General features: G+C 48.3%; 1 protein-coding gene across 8 annotated transcripts in view; it reads left to right on the forward strand.

Annotated features, from left to right (window-relative positions):
- The window catches only part of NELL1 (neural EGFL like 1), a 322,104-nt gene that overhangs the window by 145,854 nt on the left and 154,390 nt on the right, over nt 1–21,860 (forward strand). For all 8 annotated transcript variants that reach the window (XM_064163058.1, XM_064163057.1, XM_064163059.1 and 5 more), the window contains one exon: nt 7,761–7,886. In XM_064163058.1, the coding sequence (XP_064019128.1) occupies nt 7,761–7,886 (126 nt within the window). The remainder of the gene's footprint in view (nt 1–7,760; nt 7,887–21,860) is intronic.

Consider the following 21,860-nt stretch of genomic DNA (forward strand, 5'->3'; position numbering starts at 1 on the left):
GGGAGACCTCATAACCTGCTCCAGGGCTCCATCACCCTCACAGTAAAGAAATGTCTCCTTATGCTGAGGTGGAACTCCCTGTGGTTTAAAATATTTGTTTCTATTATGCATTATATTGATAATTATTTTACTGCTTGTGGATTCCCAGATGATGCTACACCAGGTGTAATTTATGAAGGCATTTTTAGCTGGTTTGTTACTCAACAGCAGCCATAGAATCATAGAATCAACCAGGTTGGAAGAGACCTCCAAGATCACAGTATCACAGTATCACAGTATCACAGTATCACCAAGGTTGGAAGAAACCTCACAGATCATCAAGTCCAACCCTTTACCACAGTGCCCAAGGCTAGACCATGGCACCAAGTGCCACATCCAACCTTGCCTTGAACTGCCCCAGGGACGACGACTCCACCACCTCCCCAGGCAGCCCATTCCAGTGCCCAATGACTCTCTCAGTGAAGAACTTTCTCCTCACCTCGAGCCGAAATTTCCCCTGGCGCAGCCTGAGGCTGTGTCCTCTTGTTCTGGAGCTGGCCACCTGAGAGAAGAGAGCAACCTCCTCCTGGCCACAACCACCCTTCAGGTAGTTGTAGACAGCAATAAGGTCACCCCTGAGCCTCCTCTTCTCCAGGCTAAACAACCCCAGCTCCCTAAGCCTCTCCTCGTAGGGCTGTGCTCGAGGCCTCTCACCAGCCTCGTCGCCCTTCTCTGGACACGCTCAAGCATCTCAATGTCCTTCCTAAACTGGGGGGCCCAGAACTGAACACAGTACTCATGGTGTGGTCTGACCAGTGCAGAGTACAGGGGCAGAATGACCTCCCTGCTCCTGCTGACCACACCACTCCTGATGCAGGCCAGGATGCCACTGGCTCTCTTGGCCACCTGGGCACACTGCTGGCTCATGTTCAGGTGGGTATCAATCAGTACCCCCAGATCCCTCTCTGTCTGGCTGCTCTCCAGCCACTCCGACCCCAGCCTGTATCTCTGCATGGGGTTGTTGTGGCCAAAGTGCAGCACCCTGCACTTGGAGCTATTGAACCCCATCCCATTGGCCTCTACCCATCTGTACAGGCGGTCAAGGTCCCGCTGCAGAGCCCTTCTGCCCTCCAGCTCAGTCACATCTGCCCCCAGCTTAGTGTCATCTGCAAACTTGCTGATGACTGACTCCATGCCCTCATCCAGATCATCAATGAAGATGTTAAAGAGGATGGGGCCCAGCACTGATCCCTGAGGGACACCACTAGTGACAGCTGCCAGCTGGATGTGGCACCATTCACCACCACTCTCTGGGTCCGGCCCTCCAGCCAGTTCCTAACCCAGCACAGAGTGTTACCATCCAAGCCGCAGGCTGACAGCTTAGCCAGCAGTTTGCTGTGGGGGACAGTGTCAAAGGCCTTGCTGAAGTCCAGATAGACCACATCCACAGGCCTCCCCACAGCCACCAAGCGGGTCACCTGATCATAGAAGGAGATCAGGTTAGAAAGGCAGGATCTGCCCTTCCTAAACCCATGCTGGCTGGACCTGAGATCCTTGCCATCCCTCAGGTGCGCAGTTATTGGCCCCAAGAGAACCTGCTCCATCAGTTTCCCTGGCACTGAGGTCAGGCTGACGGGTCTGTAGTTCCCAGGTTCCTCCATCCGACCCTTTTTGTGGATGGGGACCACGTTGGCCATTTTCCAGTCTCCTGGGACCTCTCCGGTGAGCCAGGACTGCTGGAAAATGATGGAGAGTGGCTTGGCCAGCTCAGCTGCCAGCTCTCTCAGCACCCTGGGATGGATCCCATCTGGTCCCATGGACTTGTGGGTGTCCAGGTGGCTCAGCAGGTCCTGAACTAATTCCTCATGAATTTCCAGGGGAACACACCGCTCCCCGACCCCATCCCCCAGTTTAAGAGGCCATTTGCCTCCTCCTCCTCTCTCCTTACTGTTGAAAACTGAGGCGAAGAAGGCATTCAGGACCTCTGCCTTTGCTTCATCATCAGTTATAGTGTTCCCCTCCCAGTCCAGTAAGGAGTGGAGGCTCTTCTTGCCCTTCCTTTTAGCATTGATAAATTTATAAAAGTGTTTTTTGTTAACTTTCACGGAAGTGGCCAGCCTAAGTTCTAGCTGAGCCTTAGCCTCTCTAATTTTTCTCCTACATAGTCTGGCTACCTCCTTAAACACATCAGGAGAAGCCTTCCCCTCCTTCCAGAGGCGATACACCCTCTTTTTCTCCCCCACTTCCTTCAGGAGCTCTTTGCTCATCCAGGCTGGTCGCCTCCCCCTGCGGCTCATCTTTCGGCACGTGGGAACTGCCAGTTCCTGTGCCTTCAAGAGCTCCTGTTTAAAGTAAGTCCAACCATCCTGGACCCCTTTGTTCTCAAGAACTGCTGCCCAGGGGACATTGGAAATAAGTTCCTTGAGCAAATTGAAGTTTGCCCTCCTAAAGTCCAAGGTGTAGGTTTTGTTGAAGTGCCTCCCTACCTCCCTGTATATTGAAAACTCCACTAACTCGTGGTCGTTACACCCCAGGCAGCCTCCCACTATCACATCTCCTACCAGCCCTTCTCTGTTGGAGAGCAGCAGGTCAAGCTGAGCTTGACCCCTGGTAGGCTCGTTTAACAGTTGGGTCATGAAGCTGTCCTCCATGCACTCCAGAAATCTCCTGGACTGCCTCCTCTCTGCCGAATTAAGTTCCCAGCAGATATCTGGCAGGTTAAAGTCACCCACAAGGACAAGATCTGAAGATCTTGAGACAGCCTCCAACTGTTTGTAAAATATCTCATCTGTTCCCTCATCCTGGTTGGGTGGTCTGTAACAGACTCCAACCAGGATGTCAGATTTATTAGTCCTGCCTCTGATTTTAATCCACAGGGTCTCTACCCCTTCATCCCTCACTTCTAGCTCAATGGCATGGAGTGACTCTCTAATATACAGGGCCACCCCTCCTCCTCTTCTCCCTTGCCTATCTCTCCTGAAAAGGTTATATCCCTCCAGTATAACAGCCCAGTCCTGTCTGTCGTCCCACCAAGTTTCATCCAGTGCAACCTAGCACCCAGCCCTGGACAGTCAACCAGACCATGGCACTAAGTGCCTCATCCAGTCTTTATTCTTACTGAATGAGGAATTTTTCTTTGCCTTATCTGCTTTTGGTTTGGGTTGTTTCATTGCCTCTGACTGGACAGCAGTCTCTGAAAGTCAGAGAGGCTGTGAGGGTGCTTGTGTTTGCACTGCTGCCCTGGTGATGCATTACTATCAAACAGTCAAGTTGGTAAACAGTTTTAAGGCTAACCTAAACATTTGCAGCTAGTAATTAGTCTTCTCTTATTAGGCAACTGGGGGAAGCTGAGCTGCTGCCAGTTCACAGGGAACTGCTGACTCCTGCTTTATGGCTCCCTTAGGGTTGTAGTGCAGGGTTTGCGAAACCAACCCTGTGCTAAAGGTAAAACCCAGGTATGGGACATGTCAGACACATGAAAGAAGTCAGGCAACAAGAGGGTAAATGAAAACTGAATCAAAATGAAGCAGAGCTGAAGTGCAGTGAGTCTGGCAGTGGAGAGAAGTTATAAGCAGAAGAGGACAGACTCTGCCAGGGCAGAGTAAGGATGGACATTAGGAAGAAAATCTTCAGAGAAAGAGTGATTGGCATTGGCATGGGCTGCCCGGGGAGGTGATGGAGTCGCCATCCTTGGAGAGGTTGAAGAGGAGGCTGGATGAGGCCCAGAGTGCCCTGGTTTAGTTAATTAGAAGGGTTAGGTGCTAGGTTGGACTGGATGATCCTAGAAGTCTCTTCCAACCTGGTTAATTCTGTGATCCTATGAGTCAGGGAGGACTCGGAGAAGAAAAAGTAGATATAATGAACATGGAGCTGCTGAGGCAATGGAGTCAGGCACATGTTCACCTTCACCTGAGCTTAGGGGCACTGAAATTCCAGGACAGGTCTTATGTTCTCCCATTGTTGTGCTTCACTGTTTTGGAAACTTTGTGTCATTCTGTCAGCTTGTGGAAAGCTGGAGCCCAAATGTCTTCATTGTGCAAAGATCTGCCTTATGCAGATGGAAGCTGGTGATATGTGAATGATCATTATGCTGTGTCAAGTCTGATTTTAAAGACCATACATATACCTTCTGAAAAGAAAAACAAACTACTTCCCCAGCCTGGAGAGACACATAAATCATGTATTTTTAGCACCTCCAAAGACCACTAGAAGATGAGCTCTAATATTTCAGATGCGACAAGCGATCCATACGCATGAATCACAATTTGAGTTCCATTACAACCCAGCTGATGTGTACCACTGTGTGCTTCATGGATTTTACTCAAATGATATTAAATAAACCCCCAAAGCTTTTTGTGATGAATACCTAACCTTTTACAAGAGTTTGTAGAATTGTGGTCCAGAACAACAGCTTTAGCATTGCCCTACAGGCTTTAATAAGAAAATGCTACTGCCAGTTTTGACCTCTTGAGTATTATTCTCTGTAAAGGAAATGTGTGTCTTAGAAGAAGCCAAATATTGCAAAGGGGAGGAAAATGTGAAAGACTGGAAAAGTTTATGGAAAATGCACCAAGGAAGACTGAGAAGAGAGCTAGGTAAATGAGCAAAGTTTGAAGAGAGGGATCTTTTGTTCCTTCTGCTTCCTTTGTTAGGTCCAGGCTTTTTCTTCCTGACTCAGGGACTTTTGTAGCAGCCCAGTGTCAGTTGTTCTCAATTCCTCTATTTATAGTCAAGTCATCACTTGCAGTGCTCAGTCTCCTTTGGAGCAGTTCTCCCACAGTGATATTTTCATGTGGGTTGTGAGTTTTCTTTTTCTGCCTGGCTTTTCTGGTGTGTTGGGTTGCTGTCTACAGCTACTTGAAGGGAGGTTGTAGCCAGGTGGGGTTGGTCTCTTCTCCCAGACAACCAGCAACAGAACAAAAAGTCAAGTTGTGCTGGGGGAAGTCTAGGCTGGATGTTAGGAGGAAGTTGTTGGCAGAGAGAGTGATTGTCATTGGAATGGGCTGCCCAGGGAGGTGGTGGAGTCACTATCCCTGGGGGTGTTCAAGACAAGACTGGATGAGGCACTTGGTGCCATGGTCTGGTTGATTGTCTAGAGCTGGGTGCTAGGTTGGACTGGATGATCTTGGAGGTCTCTTCCAACCTGGTTGATTCTATGATTCTATGGGCTATGGTGAGGCAAGCCTTCCTTGCAACGAGTCCAAGTTCAAGTTCCTTCACCTCTGACACCTTTAATCCTCTCACTTCCCTTTGCGGGGAGAAAGAGGAGAAATGTGTCCAGTGGATTCAGCGAGGAAGCCTGAGAGAGAGGGGCCTGCATGAGGTTAATTTTCAGGTGAATTGGTTGCTGTTTTGACATTCTTTCTTTCTTTTTGTTCCTTTCCCTTTTATGCTAGCAAATTATTAGCTATGCAAGAGAAAACTCCTCAAAGCTATGCTCCAAAAGCCTATTAAAAAGAGGCTGCAAGCAGAACAGTGTGAATGCACATCAACACCTGAGTGTTTCCCAAGTGGCTCTAGCACTCAGTGGTGTGATAACAAGACATGTGGGAGGATTTTTCTTGGCTTTTATCTTCCCCAGATTTGATGCTCCTGACTTTTTAAAATTCATTTCGTCAGGTGGCACTGCAACAGAAACAGCAGAAGTGTGGGAACGAGGTGGTTCAAGGTGTTTGCAGTGCTACACAAAGTCTTTTGCCTCCAGGCCATCATTTCTAATTCAGCCTAAGTTGGCAGCAGTCAGGAATCGCTGCCAACTGACAGCTGTTTGGTGGCCAACACGAAGTAGTTCCTACTGGACAGATGTCTGTAGTGTAGCAAGTGTGAGTATAACTGGCATGTGTTTCATTTTCAGAGGCTGGAATCTGTGGGTGTATCTCAACTGCAGCTCCTTTGTTTTAGGAAGGTTAAGCAGGATACCTTGATTTAGGCAGCCAAGAACTCAGCATGTGCACAATTAAACCCTGTCACCTTCTGGGGTTAAATGTCATGGAGCTAACCCCTTATAGCTCTTCCACTGTGTCTCCATAGGCACACCGTGGGCTGAGGGAGAAGGGAGGCTGCTGCTGGTCTCTACAGGTGGCTGTGCAGGACTGGATGAGGCACTTAGTGCCATGGTCTAGTTGACTGGATAGAATCATAGAATCAACCAGGTTGGAAGTGAGCTCCAAGATCATCCAGTCCAACCTAGCACCCAGCCCTAGCCAATCAACCAGACCATGGCACCAAGTGCCTCAGCCAGGCTTTGCTTCAACACCTCCAGGGATGGTGACTCCACCACCTCCCTGGGCAGCCCATTCCAATGCCAATCACTCTCTCTGCCAACAACTTCCTCCTAACATTCAGCCTGTACTTCCCCCGGCACAGCTTGAGACTGCATCCCCTTGTTCTGTTGCTGGTTGCCTGGGAGAAGAGCCCAACCCCCACCTGGCTACAGCCTCCCTTCAGGTAGTTGAAGACAGCAATGAGCTCTGCCCTGAGCCTCCTCTTCTCTAGGCTAAACAACCCCAGCTCACTCATCCTCTCCTCAGTAGGGCTGGGTGCTAGGTGGGACTGGATAATGTTGGAGGTCTCTTCCAACCCGGTTGATTCTGTGTGGTAAAAGACCACGCTGTGGGGCGACGAGCACAACTCTGCCACACTGGCTGGGGAAGCTGTTCAGCTGTGGTGTCAGTGCATGCCTTTCTGTAGAGCCAGCAGCCATTAGCAAGGGGAAAGTAATAGGGGAGAAAAAGCCACGTCTGATTCATCTCCCTTTGTGTGGACGTATGTAACACTAGAATTAATCTTTTGAAAACCAGAAATTACTTTATGTAAAATCTGTGCTGCTAAGCAGAAAATCTATCCTGCTGAGCAAAAAAAATAAAGAGAATGCTTCAATCTAATATCTGCTTTTGTGGGGAAGGAGAGGGGAAGATTTTGCAGTTTACAATATCACAGAGCTTTGGGATATTTAAACAGGCAAGTAAATGATAGGTTTGATTCACTGCTCTGAAAGCAGGTTTGGATTTTGGATTTGCAGCAGCAGTAGGGATTGCTGAAGCCAACAGAGAAACAGGGTTAAGTTTCTGCTGCTCCTTGGTAGTTTTCTTTTCCCCATTGGCATAATGTAAAGCAGCATTAAGATGAGCTTAGGTGACTGGCTCAGACTTCTGCTTGTGCAGGGTGTGGTAGCGGCGCAGAGCACTGTTCAGTCATGTCTGCAGCCTAGGTGTTTTTGAAGGACAGGACACTGTCAGAGTACTTGGGTGAACCTGGAGGGCTGGAGTAGTGGCTGATCAACTCAGCAACTGAATCTACTCAATTGCCCTGACAAACTGTGCTGTGGCTCACCTGGCCAGCACTGCATCTGCCACCACTGTGTCAAGAGCTGCCGTGCCATTGTTATGCCTTGGTTTGTTGATGAGACAGAGTTAGGATTGTCAATGCTGCAGACTTCTGACACTGTTTAACGTTTGAAAACTCTGTATCAGCTTTCATCTTTTGGCATTGTCACAGAAAATACCTAAATGTATGTGTGGCTTTTCCAGAGTTTAAAAAAAACAGAAGAATGAGGTTTCCTGAAGAACACTAGAAGGAGCCCATTGCTATGATACAGGAATTTTAGCTCTCCTTTAAGGAATACTTTTCTACTAAATTTATCTTGTTCTTTATGCTAGAGTTAAGCCAGATTGCCTTTGGAGTTGAAAATGGAATTTATTTTCTCTTATTCTAAGATTGTGTCATGTTATTGATTTTTATTAAGCCTGACTGTAACTTTCCTTGGTGGTTCTTCCCTGCAGATATTGATGAGTGTGCTGCCAAGATGCATTATTGTCACGCCAACACCGTGTGCGTTAACTTGCCTGGATCCTACCGCTGTGACTGTGTCGCAGGATATGTCCGTGTGGATGATTTCTCCTGTACAGGTGAGCTCTCAGCTATACAGCAATGCAGCTCTTATACTCTTGCTGTCTTGTGGTTGTTACTTAGCTTCTAATGAGTCGTCAGCCTCCCCAACAACACACATGGGACAAGGTCACAGAATCACAGAAACAGGCAGGTTGGCAAAGCCCCTCAGGATCACCAAGTCCAACCTAGAACCCTACTCAACAAGATTCACCTTAAACCATATCCCTAAGCAGCACATCCAGATGACCCTTAAACACATCCAGGGTGGGTGACTCCACCACCTCCCTGAGCAGCTCATTCCTGTCCTTGACCACTTTCTCCATGAAAAACTTTTTCCTAACATCCAATCTAAACCTCCCCAGTCTTGGCTTGAGGCCATTCCCCTTGTTGTGTCACCTATTAGCTGTGAGAAGAGACCAGCAGCAGCCTCTCCACAATGTCCCTTCAAGTAGCTGTAGACAGCAATGAGGTCTTCCTTCTGCCTCCTCTTCCTCAAACTAAACAGCCTGAGCTGTATGCTCCTTCTGAGCCCATGTTTCAATACAACAGATGACAATAACCTGATTTTCCTTCTCATTCTACTGGGCTGCAGGGGATTCTTTACCATGAATCATAGAATCAGTCAGGATTGGAAGGGACCACAAGGAGCAGCCAGTTCCAACCCCCCTGCTATGGGCAGGAATACTCTACCCTCGATCAGGCTGCCCACAGCCTCACCCAGCCTGGCCTTAAACACCTCCAGGCATGGGGCTTCAACTACCTCCCTGGGCAACCCGTTCCAGCCGCTCACCACTCTCATGGTGAAGAACATCCTCCTCACCTCCAGGCTGAATCTCCCCACCTCCAGCTTTGCTCCATTCCCCCCAGTCTTGTCACTGCCTGATATCCTCAAAAGTCCCTCCCCAGCTTTTTTGAAGGCCCCCTTTAGATACTGGAAGGCCACAAGAAGGTCACCTGGGAGCTTCCTCTTCTCCAGACTGAACAGCCACAACTCTTTCAGTCTGTCCTCATAGGAGAGCTGCTCCATGGGGGTGGTGGAACACTGGAGTAGGAAGGTAGCTGAGGATTCATTCCAGGAGGTGTTCAAGGTAATGCTGGACAAAGCTGTGAGCAACCTGCTCTAGTGGAGGATGTCCCTGCTGACCACACTGGGGTTGGACTGGATGACCTTTGGAGGTCCCTTCCAACCCACACTGTTCTATGGTTCCACGATTCTATATTAGCTGTCTGTTGGTAAAGAAATTCAGGCACAAGTGAGATAGGTAAACATGGTATGAGGAGGTTCCTTTCCCACGTGTGGGCCCTTTAGGATTAAGTTGGAAGCTGTGTGGTGCACACACCGAGTGCTGTTGTCTATCAGGGCATAGTGTGGTTTGGATTGAAGGCCACCTGAATGGTCATCAACCTCTTGCTATGGGCAGGGACACCTTCTAACAGACAGGTTCTCAAGGCCCCATCCAGCACAGCTTTGAACACTTGCAGGGTTGCAGCCTTTGTGACTTCTCTGAGCACCCTGTTTGCAGTGCCTCTGTGCTCTCATAGTGACGTGGTCCCTTTGTGCCCTGCAATTGCCTTGCACATGAGGTGCAAAGGCTGAAATCAGTTCATGCATCTAGTGAGAAGAAATAACATTTTGTTACTTGTGGTTTGAAAGTGGCCAGCAAATGGAAAGATGAGAAATTATCCAGGAGGAGGAGGTTCTGGACACAGCTGAGACACATACTTAAAGCAAAGCTGAAAATGAGTAAAGTCCTCACACCCAGTCCTTTATTAGGTAGTTTGGAAACTGCTGTTATTGATGCTGAGAACTAAGATCTCCAGGACTGTGACACGTGCTGTTTAGAAAGGACAAGTGTGACAATAAATCTCTGACCTGATCCTGGTTCCTCTTGGCAGGGAGGTTTGCAGAGGTGCAGGCAGGAGCCCTTGCACATGTGCAGAAAGCACAATGACAGTGGCACTTCTCACCACGTTGTGAGGCACTTAATGCCTTCTCCTGCCAAACTTGAAGCGCTCAAGTTTCCAGATGGTTCAAGCCCAAAAAATCAGGGCTCAACTGGTCTGAAGCACAAGGCAAAGCAGAAGATGTTGTCCAAGCTGAGAGCAGGGAGGCAGAGCATGTTGTCTGAGCAGAGCAGCACACTGAGGCAGCAGCAGCAGCACAGCTGCTTGCAATTTAGCTCAATTTCTGTCATTTGCCTGAGTGCAAAGGCTCCTTTGGCCACGGAGATTCACCAATCAGAATGGCATCTGCAAAGCTGACCATATTAGGTGAAACCAGGCCTTGCTCACCCTTATTTGGGCAAGACACTAACAAGCACCTAAACACCTGTGGGTACCTGTTTATCGCTTTGGGAGGGGTCATAATGGCCCAAGCCTTTGTTTTCCTCCCACCTGTTGCTTCCCCTATCAGCAGAAGGGTGAAGGCAAGCCAGGATCTGCACAACAAATGCCTGCCAGCAGAGTGAGCTCCAAAGATTCTTCATGGAGAGCAGGTAGGGTTCATTTCTGTCTAGAGGCTTTTAAGGAATCCTGTCTGGAAATTTCTGGGAGAATTGTGAGAAGCTGCCAGAACACTCTGCCCAACTAGAGGTAACTGAAGACATCTTTTAGTCACAATGCTCCAGAAAGGACAGTCTCAGGGATCTCTTGATGGTGTACCTGTCTGGCAAAGGAGGAGAATATCAGGCAGGTGTACTGGAGTGACAATAAGTCAGGTTGACACAGTAGCATGTTTGGAACTGTGTTGGGGTGAGCTGTTTTCTTAGGTGGAAAGATGGCACAGGAGTGCTGTAATGCACATGGTCCCCTTGGGGAAAGCCATGGGGAGTGCTGACTTTGGTGGTGCCAGCATGTCTTGTAGCTAAGATCAGGTGTTGTAGGAAAGTCCTGCCCACCTCTTGACAGAGGCTGATACTGAATAGCTGTCGGGGAGCTGCTTTCTATTCTGCCCAGAGCGCCGTCGCTTCTGTATCATCTGTGTCTTCTGAGTGCACTTGGACCATTTGATGCTCTTTTACAACCTGCCATGCCAGAGATGCTTCAGCCCTTGGATTTAGTCCTGAGTGTGTGTGCTGTGTGCTGTGTGCCGCAGTGGCCTTCGCAGGGACGGGAGAAGCGCTTCTGAGAAGCTGCTGCTGGCTTTCCACACATGCACTGCTGATTTCCTAATGTTCCTTGCCTTGCAGCAAGGCACTATTATTAGGCATGCAAATGGTTTAGAAAGCAGGGTATTTGTGATTTACAGAGGAAGTGTGGAGTAGCAAGACAAGCTGCTTGACAGTAATGGATGAACATTCGTTGAAAGTCTATGCACAGAAAAAAAACAGCCCACTCCAGACCAGTTTCAAGCTAGGAGCAGGTCTTGATCTGTTGGAGGGTGAGGAGAGCCCTGCAGAGGGACCTGAACAGGCTGGCTGGATGGGCAGAGGTCAGTGGGATGAGATTTAACAAGGTCAAGTGCAAGGTTCTACAACCCCAAGCAGCACTACAGGCTGGGGACAGAGTGGCTGAGAGCAGCCAGGCAGAGAGGGAGCTGGGGGTGGTGGTATATTATAGCTGAACATGAGGCAGCAGTGTGCCCTGGTGGGCAGCAGAGCCAATGGCATCCTGGCCTGGCTCAGGGTCAGTGTGGCCAGCAGGACAAGGGAGGTTATTCTGTCCCTGGGCTGCTTAGGCCACCCCTTGAGTGCTGTGTCCAGTTCTGGGTCCCTCAATTGAAGAGAGATGTTGAGGTGCTGGAATGTGTCCAGAGAAGGTCTCCAAGGCTGGTGAGGGGCCTGGAGCACAGCCCTGTGAGGAGCAGCTGAGGGAGCTGGGGGTGTGCAGCCTGCAGAAGGGGAGGCTCAGGGCAGAGCTCATTGCTGTCTGCAGCTACCTGAAGTGCAGTCATAGGCAGGTTTGGGCTGGTCTCTTGTCCCAGGCACTCAGCAACAGAACAAGGGGACAGCCTCAAGCTGTGCCAGGAGAGGTCTAGGCTGGATGTTGTTAGGAAGTTGTTGTCAGGGAGAGTGATTGGCATTGGAATGGGCTGCCCAGGGAGGTGGAGGAGTCACCGTCCCTGGAGGTGTTCTATGATTCTAAGTGAGAGAACTATTTCTTGCAGGTTTATTACCTTGCTAAAATGTCTTCCTTATTGACATCACAGTCAAGAAGCACAGCAGGAATGTAACACAGATGAGCAGAAACTCATTGCCTGTCAGGTCTGAAAATAATTGTATATTTAAGTACTGTGCAATAGAAGCACTGATCCCAAGTTTGTATCTTTGCATTGTGTTTATGCAGACTCTTCCCCTCATCATCTTAAAAAGATGAATATCAGTTACAAAAAAAAGACCCAGGCAGCAAACACTTAACTATAGTTCCGCCTCGTGCTGGCAGCAAGGTACATCAAGCAAAGGGGAAAAACTGCTTGTAGCTGTTACTCAGTTAGTAAAATCTGTGTCTCTTTATTCAAACAAAATAAATGAGGCATTATCTTCTCACTGAGCCATGTCTGAGAGGCTGAGGTGGATTGGTGGTCTGACTAGAGCTGAGTTCTTTGCATGTGCAGTGGTTTGGGTGTTACCTCCCCCCCCCCCAGTGAATTCACCCAGACTAAACACAAGCAGCTGAAAGTTAAGGAATGAATGATATTCTGGATTAAGTCTGCCACTATATCAAGTTGTGAACTTTGATTTAGAGTTAAGTAGTGGCTATTTTAATATATACTCAATATTGAGTCTCCCATAAGCAGAAGACCTGATGTGTTGAGGTTCCCCCCATGGTGTTTGGTGACAGGTTAGTCAGCCTAGCAGTAAGCTTAGCCTGTGTTCACCAAGAAGGGTACTGTTGGATATAGTCATATTGAATGCAGTGATTGTATGGAATTGTCTGACTGTGGTACAGCTGTTGGAGTATTACACAGTGGAACATAAGCCTTGTCAGGTGAGAGTGCCTGAGCTCAGTAAGTGCTGAGTAGAGATGAAGTGGAAAGTTGGAATGACCTTAGAGAATGGTGTAACAGATATAAACAAATGTGAGGCTGGAGTCTGTGGGTTTCTCCTGTCTCTGCTCAGACACACTGTAGGTGTTGCTGAGAAAGTATGAAGAGTGTCTGTGCTGATCAGTGTGTGAGCCTAACGTAGTCCTAACGCAAGTGTATGTAGCCAGCCAGAGTCCAACATGATTTGTAACCCTGTTGTGTAGCCTTCTGATAGAAGGTATGTGAGCCCATGCTTGGGGTGCAATGAATTGGATTTGGGTTGGAACTTGCTTGTATCAAGCCTTTCTCCCCCTCTCTTATTACCCTATTACCAATGGTAACCAGCCTGTGGCAAATGGTGACCCAGATGTGATTCGAGCACGCAGCCTTCCGATGGTGGTTTTCTGCACAGCAGCTCCTGCAGCTCTGAGCTCTCAATGTTAATGAAGTCGTGGAGTGAAAGACAGTTTTATTAAGAAAAGTTGCCCTCGACTAGGAAGCTCCTTTCAGGCAGCTCCTGTGACACTGACAGGTTGGTTGTCTGTTCTCAGGTAAATCACAGACTCGTCCATTCCGGAAATGGCAGCAAAATTTGCTGCTCCAGATGTTCTCATTTACTGGAATCTACTGAATTAAAGCATTGTGTTGACTCCCACAGGCTTTCCCCCTGCCTGCTTGTTGAAAAATAAGTTCTCTTGGGTAGCTTTCTTCTAACAAACTGTTTAGGTAGTTTACTTCAGGAGGGCATTATTTATTTCCATGCTTTTTGAAGCGTTATGAAGTAGATAACAGCAGTCTCATTTCTGATGGGCTCCCTCAGTTCTCTGCTGTGAAAATGCATGTGTGTGAGCTTCTGTAGTTTGAAACTACAATATACAGTTTCTGTGTCCCACTGCCATTCAATCAAGCAAACAAATGTTGATTCATCTTAATGGGCTGTAAGTTAACTATAATAACTACATATATCATGCTGATCTGAGGAGGAAGCAGTGCAGACAGCTCTCAGCTCTCTTGCTTTTTTTGCATAGTGGTGGCATTTTCTCTGAAGACATTCACGATGATCATGATAAATTCCTGGCCTCTAAAGCTTAAAAATGAGCTTCCAAATGAGAGTGCCAAGAGTTTATTACTGTTTGTGTGTATTACTCATGGCCCTTTTGCAAAATGAAGAATCTTCATTTGTATTTTAGAATCATAGAACAAGCCAGGTTGGAAGAGACCTCCAACCTCATCCAGTCCAACCTAGCTCCCAGCCCTATCCTATCAACCAGACCATGGCACTAAGTGCCTCATCCAGGCTTTGCTTGAACACCTCTAGGGACAGCCACTCCACCACCTCCCTGGGCAGCCCATTCCAATGCCAACCACTCTCTCTGCCAACAACTTCCTCCTAACATCCAGCCTAGACCTCCCCTGGCACAGCTTGAGGCTGTGTCCCCTTGTTCTGTTGCTGCTTGCCTGGCAGAAGAGCCCAACCCCACCTGGCTACAGCCTCCCTTCAGGTAGTTGCAGACAGCAATGAGCTCTGCCCTGAGCCTCCTCTGCTGCAGTCTGCACACCCCCAGCTCCCTCAGCCTCTCCTCACAGGGCTGTGCTCCAGGCCCCTCCCCAGCCTGACTGCCCTTTTAGGGACATGTTCCAGCACCTTGACATCTCTCTTGAATTGAGGAACCCAAAACTGGACACAACACTCAAGGTGTGGCCTGACCACTGTTGAGTATAAGGCTAAAATAACTTCCCTGGTCCTGCTGCCCACATTGTTCCTGATCCAGCCCAGGATGCCATTGGTTCTGCTGCCTCATCTTCAGCTATAATCTTCCAGCACCCCCAGGTCCCTCTCTGCCTGTCTGCTTTCAGCCACTCTGTCCCCAGCCTGGGGGATGGAACCATTTTGCCCCAGGGAAATGATTTGGGCCATTTTGGCCTAGGGACATCTTTTCAGGAAACAGTGTGGGAAACTCTCTGGCTACTTGTCATGGCCAGAACATGTCAGCAGCAGCTTCTGCCAGAATGGGGCTTGACCTAAATGCAGCAACCTCTTCTTTATGCACCAAGCTATGTTTTGTTTTTTTCCTCCATGAAAGGACTCGCCTCCAGTTCTGCATCACGTTTGAACACTGGGCTCTGCTTTCAGTTCTCATGTTGTGTGATAATGAGCACAGAATTTCATTTACTTTTGGCTGCTCTAAACAATGAGTCACTGAAATACTAATAGGTTACTTGCAAAAAGTAAGCCTCTTCCTACTGCAGAAACAGTATGGATTTTGAGAAATACACCAACCTGTGCTTTAACTCTGTGTGAAAATTGAGGTTGCACAGAAATACATTGTTTAGAAGTAGTCAGATTTGAAGTGCTGGCCTCTAGTTTATATGCTAATTTGATTTACAGTATGGATGGAGAACATGAACTGAGGAAACTTGATGATTAGAAGGAAGTTCTTCACAGAGAGAGGCTGAGGGAGCTGGGGGTGTGCAGCCTGCAGAAGAGGAGGCTCAGGACAGAGCTCATTGCTGGCTACAACTACCTGAAGGGAGGCTGTAGCCAGGTGGGGTTGGGCTTTGCTGCCAGGCAAGCAACAGTAGAACAAGGGGACACAGTCTGAAGCTGTGCCAGGGCAGGTCTAGGCTGGATGTTGTTAGGAAGTTGTTGTCAGAGAGAGTGATTGGCATTGGAATGGGCTGCCCAGGGAGGTGGTGGAGTCACTGTCCCTGGAGGTGTTGAAGCAAAGCCTGGATGAGGCACTTAGTGCCATGGTCTGGTTGACTGGCTAGGGCTGGGTGCTAGGTTGGAGTGGATGAGCTTGGAGCTCTCTTCCAGGTTGGTTGGTTCTATGAGTTTGACAGGTTATCCCATAAACTCTTTCAGTTCTTTCCTGTGTGGTTTCTGGAATAACCTCCAGTTTTCACCCTTTAAAACAAGCCCTTCTGCAGCCTGTTACTGGCAAAGCTGTGCCTAAAGCAGAGAAAAAGAGAGTTCTGAGAAACCTCAGTTTCAAGGGAGAGAAACAGGAGCCCTCTTCTGCTCTGCCCTTCTTCCCATCCCCTGTGTGTGAAAGGCACCTCAGCTGCAGGTTTCCCTGCCGTGGTCAGAGCAAGTGTTCAGATTGTTTGCTATCACTGAAATTGATGCCTTCATTTTTTAGTTGCTGAAGTTTGCTGTCAGGTTCAAGATGACAGAGTTGACCCTGTAATAATGCTAATAAAGCAGCACCTCTGACAGCAGTGAAATAGCAGTCTCACAGGGCAGGTTGCTGGCCTCTCATCCAGAGCCACTTGAAAAAGACCTGAAGAGAAGCTTTAGGGCAGCCAATTGATAATGCAGACTCCCTTTGAAAGACAGAGCCATTTCTGCACTCTAATCTACTGACCTCATTGTTCTTCCTCCCTTTTATTTTCTTTGTTTGGTGACCTACATTAGCATTTAAGAAAGCAACATGAATTTTTTTTTGGTGTGGCACCTGAACTTCTGAAGTATTCAGCAGGGTCAGTAATGTTCACAGGTGGCCTGGAGCTGGTGAGTTGATAGACATCTGGGCCAGGAAGCAGTGAAGGTAGCTCTGTGATGAAATGGCTCTCAGGATGAGGCCTCTTAGATCTCGGTGTTCTAAAGGATGCCATTAGTGAAGATCTTGCCTTGCATTACATAATTGGTAAAAAACACTATGAAAATATTAATTGAGCTGGGGATCATAGTCCTGTCACCAGTTGTGGATTAGATTCTATCTGTCATTCTAGACTTTAATAAATGGTTGTCAATATCTGAGGGCTGGGGGTCAGGAGAGGGGGACAGGCTCTGCTCACTGCTCCCTGGGATAGGACAAGGAGCAGTGGATGGAAGCTGCAGCATAGAAGGTTCCAGCTCAACACAAGGGGGAACTTCTTCACTGTAAGGGTCCCAGAGCACTGGCACAGGCTCCCCAGAGAGGCTGTGGAATCTCCTTCTCTGGACTCGTTCAAGGCCTGTCTGGATGTGTTCCTGTGTGACCTGAGCTAGACTGTATGGTCCTGCTCTGGCAGGGGGGGTTGGACTTGATGATCTCTTTGGGTCCCTTCCAACCCCTGACATCCCCATCCTGCGAGATAGCAGATGCTGAGCACGATGGGTTATGACTGGGGGAGAGGACCCCAGGCAGATCTGGACTCTCCTGGTTTCAGTTGACACCAGTATAGTGATAGGGACATTCTGAAGCCTTTGCTGCTTCAGAGGCCAGCCTGTCCTTCACACACGGAGGACAGCCAGCCCGTTGTCCTACAAGCTGTGTCTTGGTTTGTGTGCTTCTCTTCTCTCTGCACTCTATCTTGAGGGCAACTCTTGGGCACTTCCAATTTATTTGGAAATCAGTCTTAAAGCCACTCTGAAAGGGAGTCCCTCTCTGTGGATTAGCTCAGCAGGCACGAAATGCTCTTAGGCTAGTCTTGCCTTGCCTGACGTCCTTTGTCAAGTGCTAAGAGGCAAGGCAGGGCTTAGCTCCTTGTGTTAAGTAGGATCCTTTTGTCTGAACTGCAGTCGATAGCTTCTCTGTTGCCAGAACTGTGAAGGGAAATGCTTAGTTCTAGGTGATGTGAAATCTGGACACATTTGCTTCAGATCCCTGGTGGGCTGTTGGCCAAGCTCAGCAGCAGGTGATCTGTGCACCAGTGGGTAGTGCTTGCCTCTAAGAGCATTTCTTTGCTCTACAGGACAAGCAGGACTGGAAGAGTGCTGAGTCAATCCAGCAATACAATGGAGTGCTTCCACAGAGGGTGTGGTAGTTTAATGCAACAGTTTAAACTGGGCACTAAAACTCACTCTGGTTTCATTGAGCTCCCGGAGCCTGTGGCTCTGTCCACTCATTCTGCTATCTGCAGCAGTGAGCATCCAGGTTCCAGAATAAAAAGCATGCATTTAGATCCTGAAGAACTCATTTCCCCCTCCTTTGAGAAGTTATTACTTTCTAAGGGCTGGATCTCTTCCACCCTTTGAGGGCAGTTACCTTGCTTGTCATGTTGCAGTGGGTGCAGAGGATGCACTTGGGGAAGTTGTCTGTGACAGGGCAAGAGGAAATGGCCTCAGATTGCACCAGGGGAGGTTTAGGTTGGACATTAAGAACTGTGATGGTTTGGGTGTTACCTGCTCTCCCCCACTTTGAAAATCACCCAGACTAGACTCAGCTGGCTCTGGAAATTGAATGAAGCTTATATTTACAGCTTAGGAGAATATACAAGCAGATACTTACAGTGTATAGAGCTATATACAGAAATCGACAAGGTAAAAGGTAATACAGAAGCACAGCAGCCCTCCCAGAAACCTGAGTCCCCAGGAGGGGCTCCCAACTGCCCTTCCACCTTCCCCCTGCCCCTCTTACCCCAGTCCCAAGGAAGAGTGGAGGTTTGGCCAGGGGGTTAGGAAGCAAAGTGGGTTAGGAAAGAAGAAAACCAGAGGGTGAGGTTAGAGAGAGAGAGAGATGCAGCTCAGAGCTCCCCAGCAGCAGAAGAGTGCCTTACCTATGTTTGCATTTTTGTTCTTATGCATCTCAGCAAACCTGTGAGGGAAGCAGACATCACCATTGTTTTCCTTCCACAGCCTGTAATCTATCTTCTCACCAAACCATTCTAGCTAGCTTCAAACTAGCTCAGGAACAATTTCTTCACCAAATTGGTTGCTAAGCCCTGGCCAAGGCTGCCCAGGGCAGTGGTGGAGTCCCTATCCCCAGAGGGATGGAGGGGCTGTGGATATGTGGCGCTGAGGGACGTGGTTCAGTGATGACCTGGCAGTGCTGGGCAGGTGGTTGGACTCGATAATCTTAAAGGTCCCTTCCAAGCCAAACAATTCCAAGCAGTTCTGTAACATCTTTTGTTAATGTGGAGCTGAGTTATTCTCCAGGCCTCTTAATTCTAAATGCCATCTTACATTCTTTTGTTCCTCGCTTCACCTTCATTTACTGGGTTTAACTGCAACATTTTTCAAGCCCCTTCCTGTAAAAAGAATGCCTCTGGGAAGCTGTGTGTGTTACTTTGTCCCCAAGAGCCTTCAATCCCAGCTAAAAAAGGTACTGGAAATGGAATATTTGTAGTGATTTAAATTCCTCGCTGGTAAATAGTTTAATTAAACAGCTTTGTGCTTTCCCTCTGCTCTAGGCATGGAAGTGTTGCTAATTTGTCCAGAGCAGTTGGTAATCCTTTCAAGTCCTTTTGACACATTGATTTCCTGTAACTTTATTAATAGTAAGATTAATTAAAGAGCTGACCGCAAATCATGCTGGTAGTTGTATTTCTTGGCTGGAGCATAATTAGCATGTTCCCATGATTTCTCAGCTGCTCTGGATGCTGTTAGCACAGAAATTTAGTACTTCAAATTGTTCTGCATATGCATGGTCATGCTGCTGCAGAAAGTAAGTGTTAAGCTCATGCTTAGAAAGAATAACATTGATGTAATACTCACTGATGAAGCTATCCAAAGAGCAAACAAGGGCAAGCCTTTCAGCATCATCGGATCATGGAATGGTTTAGGGTGGAAGTGACCTCAAAGCTCACTCAGTTCCAACCCCCTGCCATAGGTAGGGACACCTCCCACTAGAACAGGTCACTCAAGGCCTCATCCAACCTGGCCTTGAACACCTCCAGGGAGGGAGCAGCCACAGCCTCCCTGGGCAACCTATGCCAGTGTCTCACCACCCTCACTGCAAAGGACCCTTTCCTAGCATCTGGTTTCAATCTCCCTTCTGCCAGTTTAAACTCATTCCTCTTCATCCTGTCATTACAAGACCTTGTCAATAGTCCCTCCCCAGCCTTCCTCTTCAGATGCTGGAAAGCTACTCTAAGGTCTCCTCAAAGCCTCTTCTCCAGGCTGTACAGCCCCGACTCTTGTAGCCTGTCCTCCTAGCATAGCTATTGTAGCTCTCTAAGCATCTTGGTGGCCTCCTCTGCACTGGCTCCAACACTTCCATGTCCTTCCTGTGTTGGGGGTTCCAGAACTGCCCCCAGGACTGCAGGTGGGGTCTGAGGAGAGCAGAGCCAAGGGGCAGAATCCCCTCCCTTGCCCTGTGCCCACACTGCCCTTGCTGCAGCCCAGCACAGGGTTGTGTCTGGGCTGCACTCACACTGCAGGCTCCTGTTGAGCTTTTCATCAGCCCAGACCCCCAGGTCCTTTTCCTCAGAGCTGTCCTCAGCCATTCCCCACCCAGCCTGGAGTTGTGCTTGGGATTGTGCCCACCCAGGTGTAGGACCTTACACTTGGCCTTTTTGAATGCCATGAGATTGGCCTGGGCACAGCTCTGCAGCCTGTGCAGGTCCCTCTGGATGGATCCCTGCCCTCTAGCAAGTCGGCTGTGCCACACTGGTCACTATTTGTCCTGAGCTCATGGCAGGATTTCTCCTTGGTACAGTAGGACTAAAACCATTTCTGTGGCCCACAAACTCTTCATTCCTAATCTGGCAATTGCTACAAGCAGATGAGAGATGCTATAAGAGCCACCACACTCATATCCTTGTGCAGACATGTCTTGAAAATGTGCAGCAGCCTCAGGATCGATGTCAGTGGCTGGGAGCAAAAATCTCTCATGTTTTAGTCATCTGCTTCTGTAGTATTAATGCCTTCAGGAGCGTAACTTGCTTTTGGGAAAGAGTTTACTCAATCAAGTTCTGATCCTTTAGGAGCTCTAACAGCCACTTTGTCATCATCTTTGTACAAACAAGCACCAAAAAAAATCCTCTATGCTGTTTCTAGAAATCCTTTGTAACGAACTCTGATTTATTCAGACATAGGATTCAACTCCTACTAAATTATAGAATCATCAAGAAGGGCATGTGGCTCATCACTTCTCCTCAAGGCCCTCAGAGCACAGGGGCCAGGCAACAAAGCAACCCAGTACAGGCCTGCTCAGCATCACACAACATCTCCCCAACAGCAGCCAATGACTTTGTGCCTTGACAAGATAGACTCAGACTTCCTAGCACAGGATACCTCCTAGCTTTGTGGACCAACTGTGTGGATGTGATGGCTTGGGAGTTATTCCCCTGCCCCCACCAATGAATTCACCCAGACTAGACCCAGCAGGCTGGAAGTTAAGGAATGAAGCTTTGCATTCCCAGCTCAGCACAATATACAAGCAGAGATTTACAATACATTACAAGTATTCACAGCTGTATACAGCAATAGAGCAGTTAAAAGTGATACAGAAGCACAACAGCCCTCCCAGACATCAGAGTGCCCAGGAGGGGCTCCAATCACCCCTCCACCTTCTTTCCACTCCTCTACCTTATTCCAGAGCTTGCCTTATGTGCAGGGTGAGTTTAGAGGATCGGCAAGGGGGGTTAGCAGCAGAAGGATTAGTTGGGTTACACAGATCCAGGCAGAGCTGCAGAAGCCCAGGAAGAAATCACAGACACCAACTCTGACAGGTAGAGACACTCACTGTGCTATCTATGTTTGTGTCCTTGTTTTTATACATCTCAGCAAGCCTATGGGTGAAGCATCTATCACCACTGTTTCCTTTCACAGCCTAGAATCTTTCTCATTAAAGTATTCCAATTAGCCTCACACCAGCACAACAGGTGCTGAAGAATCCTGTGCTTGATCTGCTCTTTAAAAAACCCAAACAACTTCAGTGAGGGAACTTCCTTAATCTTCTTTTAGTATGGTCCTGTGTCCTCCCCTCCTTCCCCACTACTTAGCCATTTAGAGATTTGCTTAATGGGTACATTAAACCTCCCCTTGCCACAGTTGAAGCCCTTCACCTGTGCTTCAAACCTCTGGTGTTTTGCAGCAGATTCCTTTTGTGGACATGGTGGTACTGGTTTAGTGGTTGGATGGTATAGGGTGGATGTTAGGAGGAAGTTCTTCACAGAGAGAGTGATTGGCATTGGAATAGGCTGCCCAGGGAGGTGGTGGAGTCACCATCCCTGGAGGTGTTCAAGAAAAGCCTGGATGAGGCACTTAGTGCCATGGTCTAGATGACTGGCTAGGGCTGGGTGCTAGGTTGGACTGGATGGTCTTGGAGGTCTCTTTCAACCTGGTTGATTCTGTGACTTGATGATCTTAGAAGTCTTT

The sequence above is a fragment of the Pogoniulus pusillus genome, chromosome 24, assembly GCF_015220805.1.
Source record: "Pogoniulus pusillus isolate bPogPus1 chromosome 24, bPogPus1.pri, whole genome shotgun sequence".
Taxonomy (NCBI): Eukaryota; Metazoa; Chordata; class Aves; order Piciformes; family Lybiidae; genus Pogoniulus; species Pogoniulus pusillus.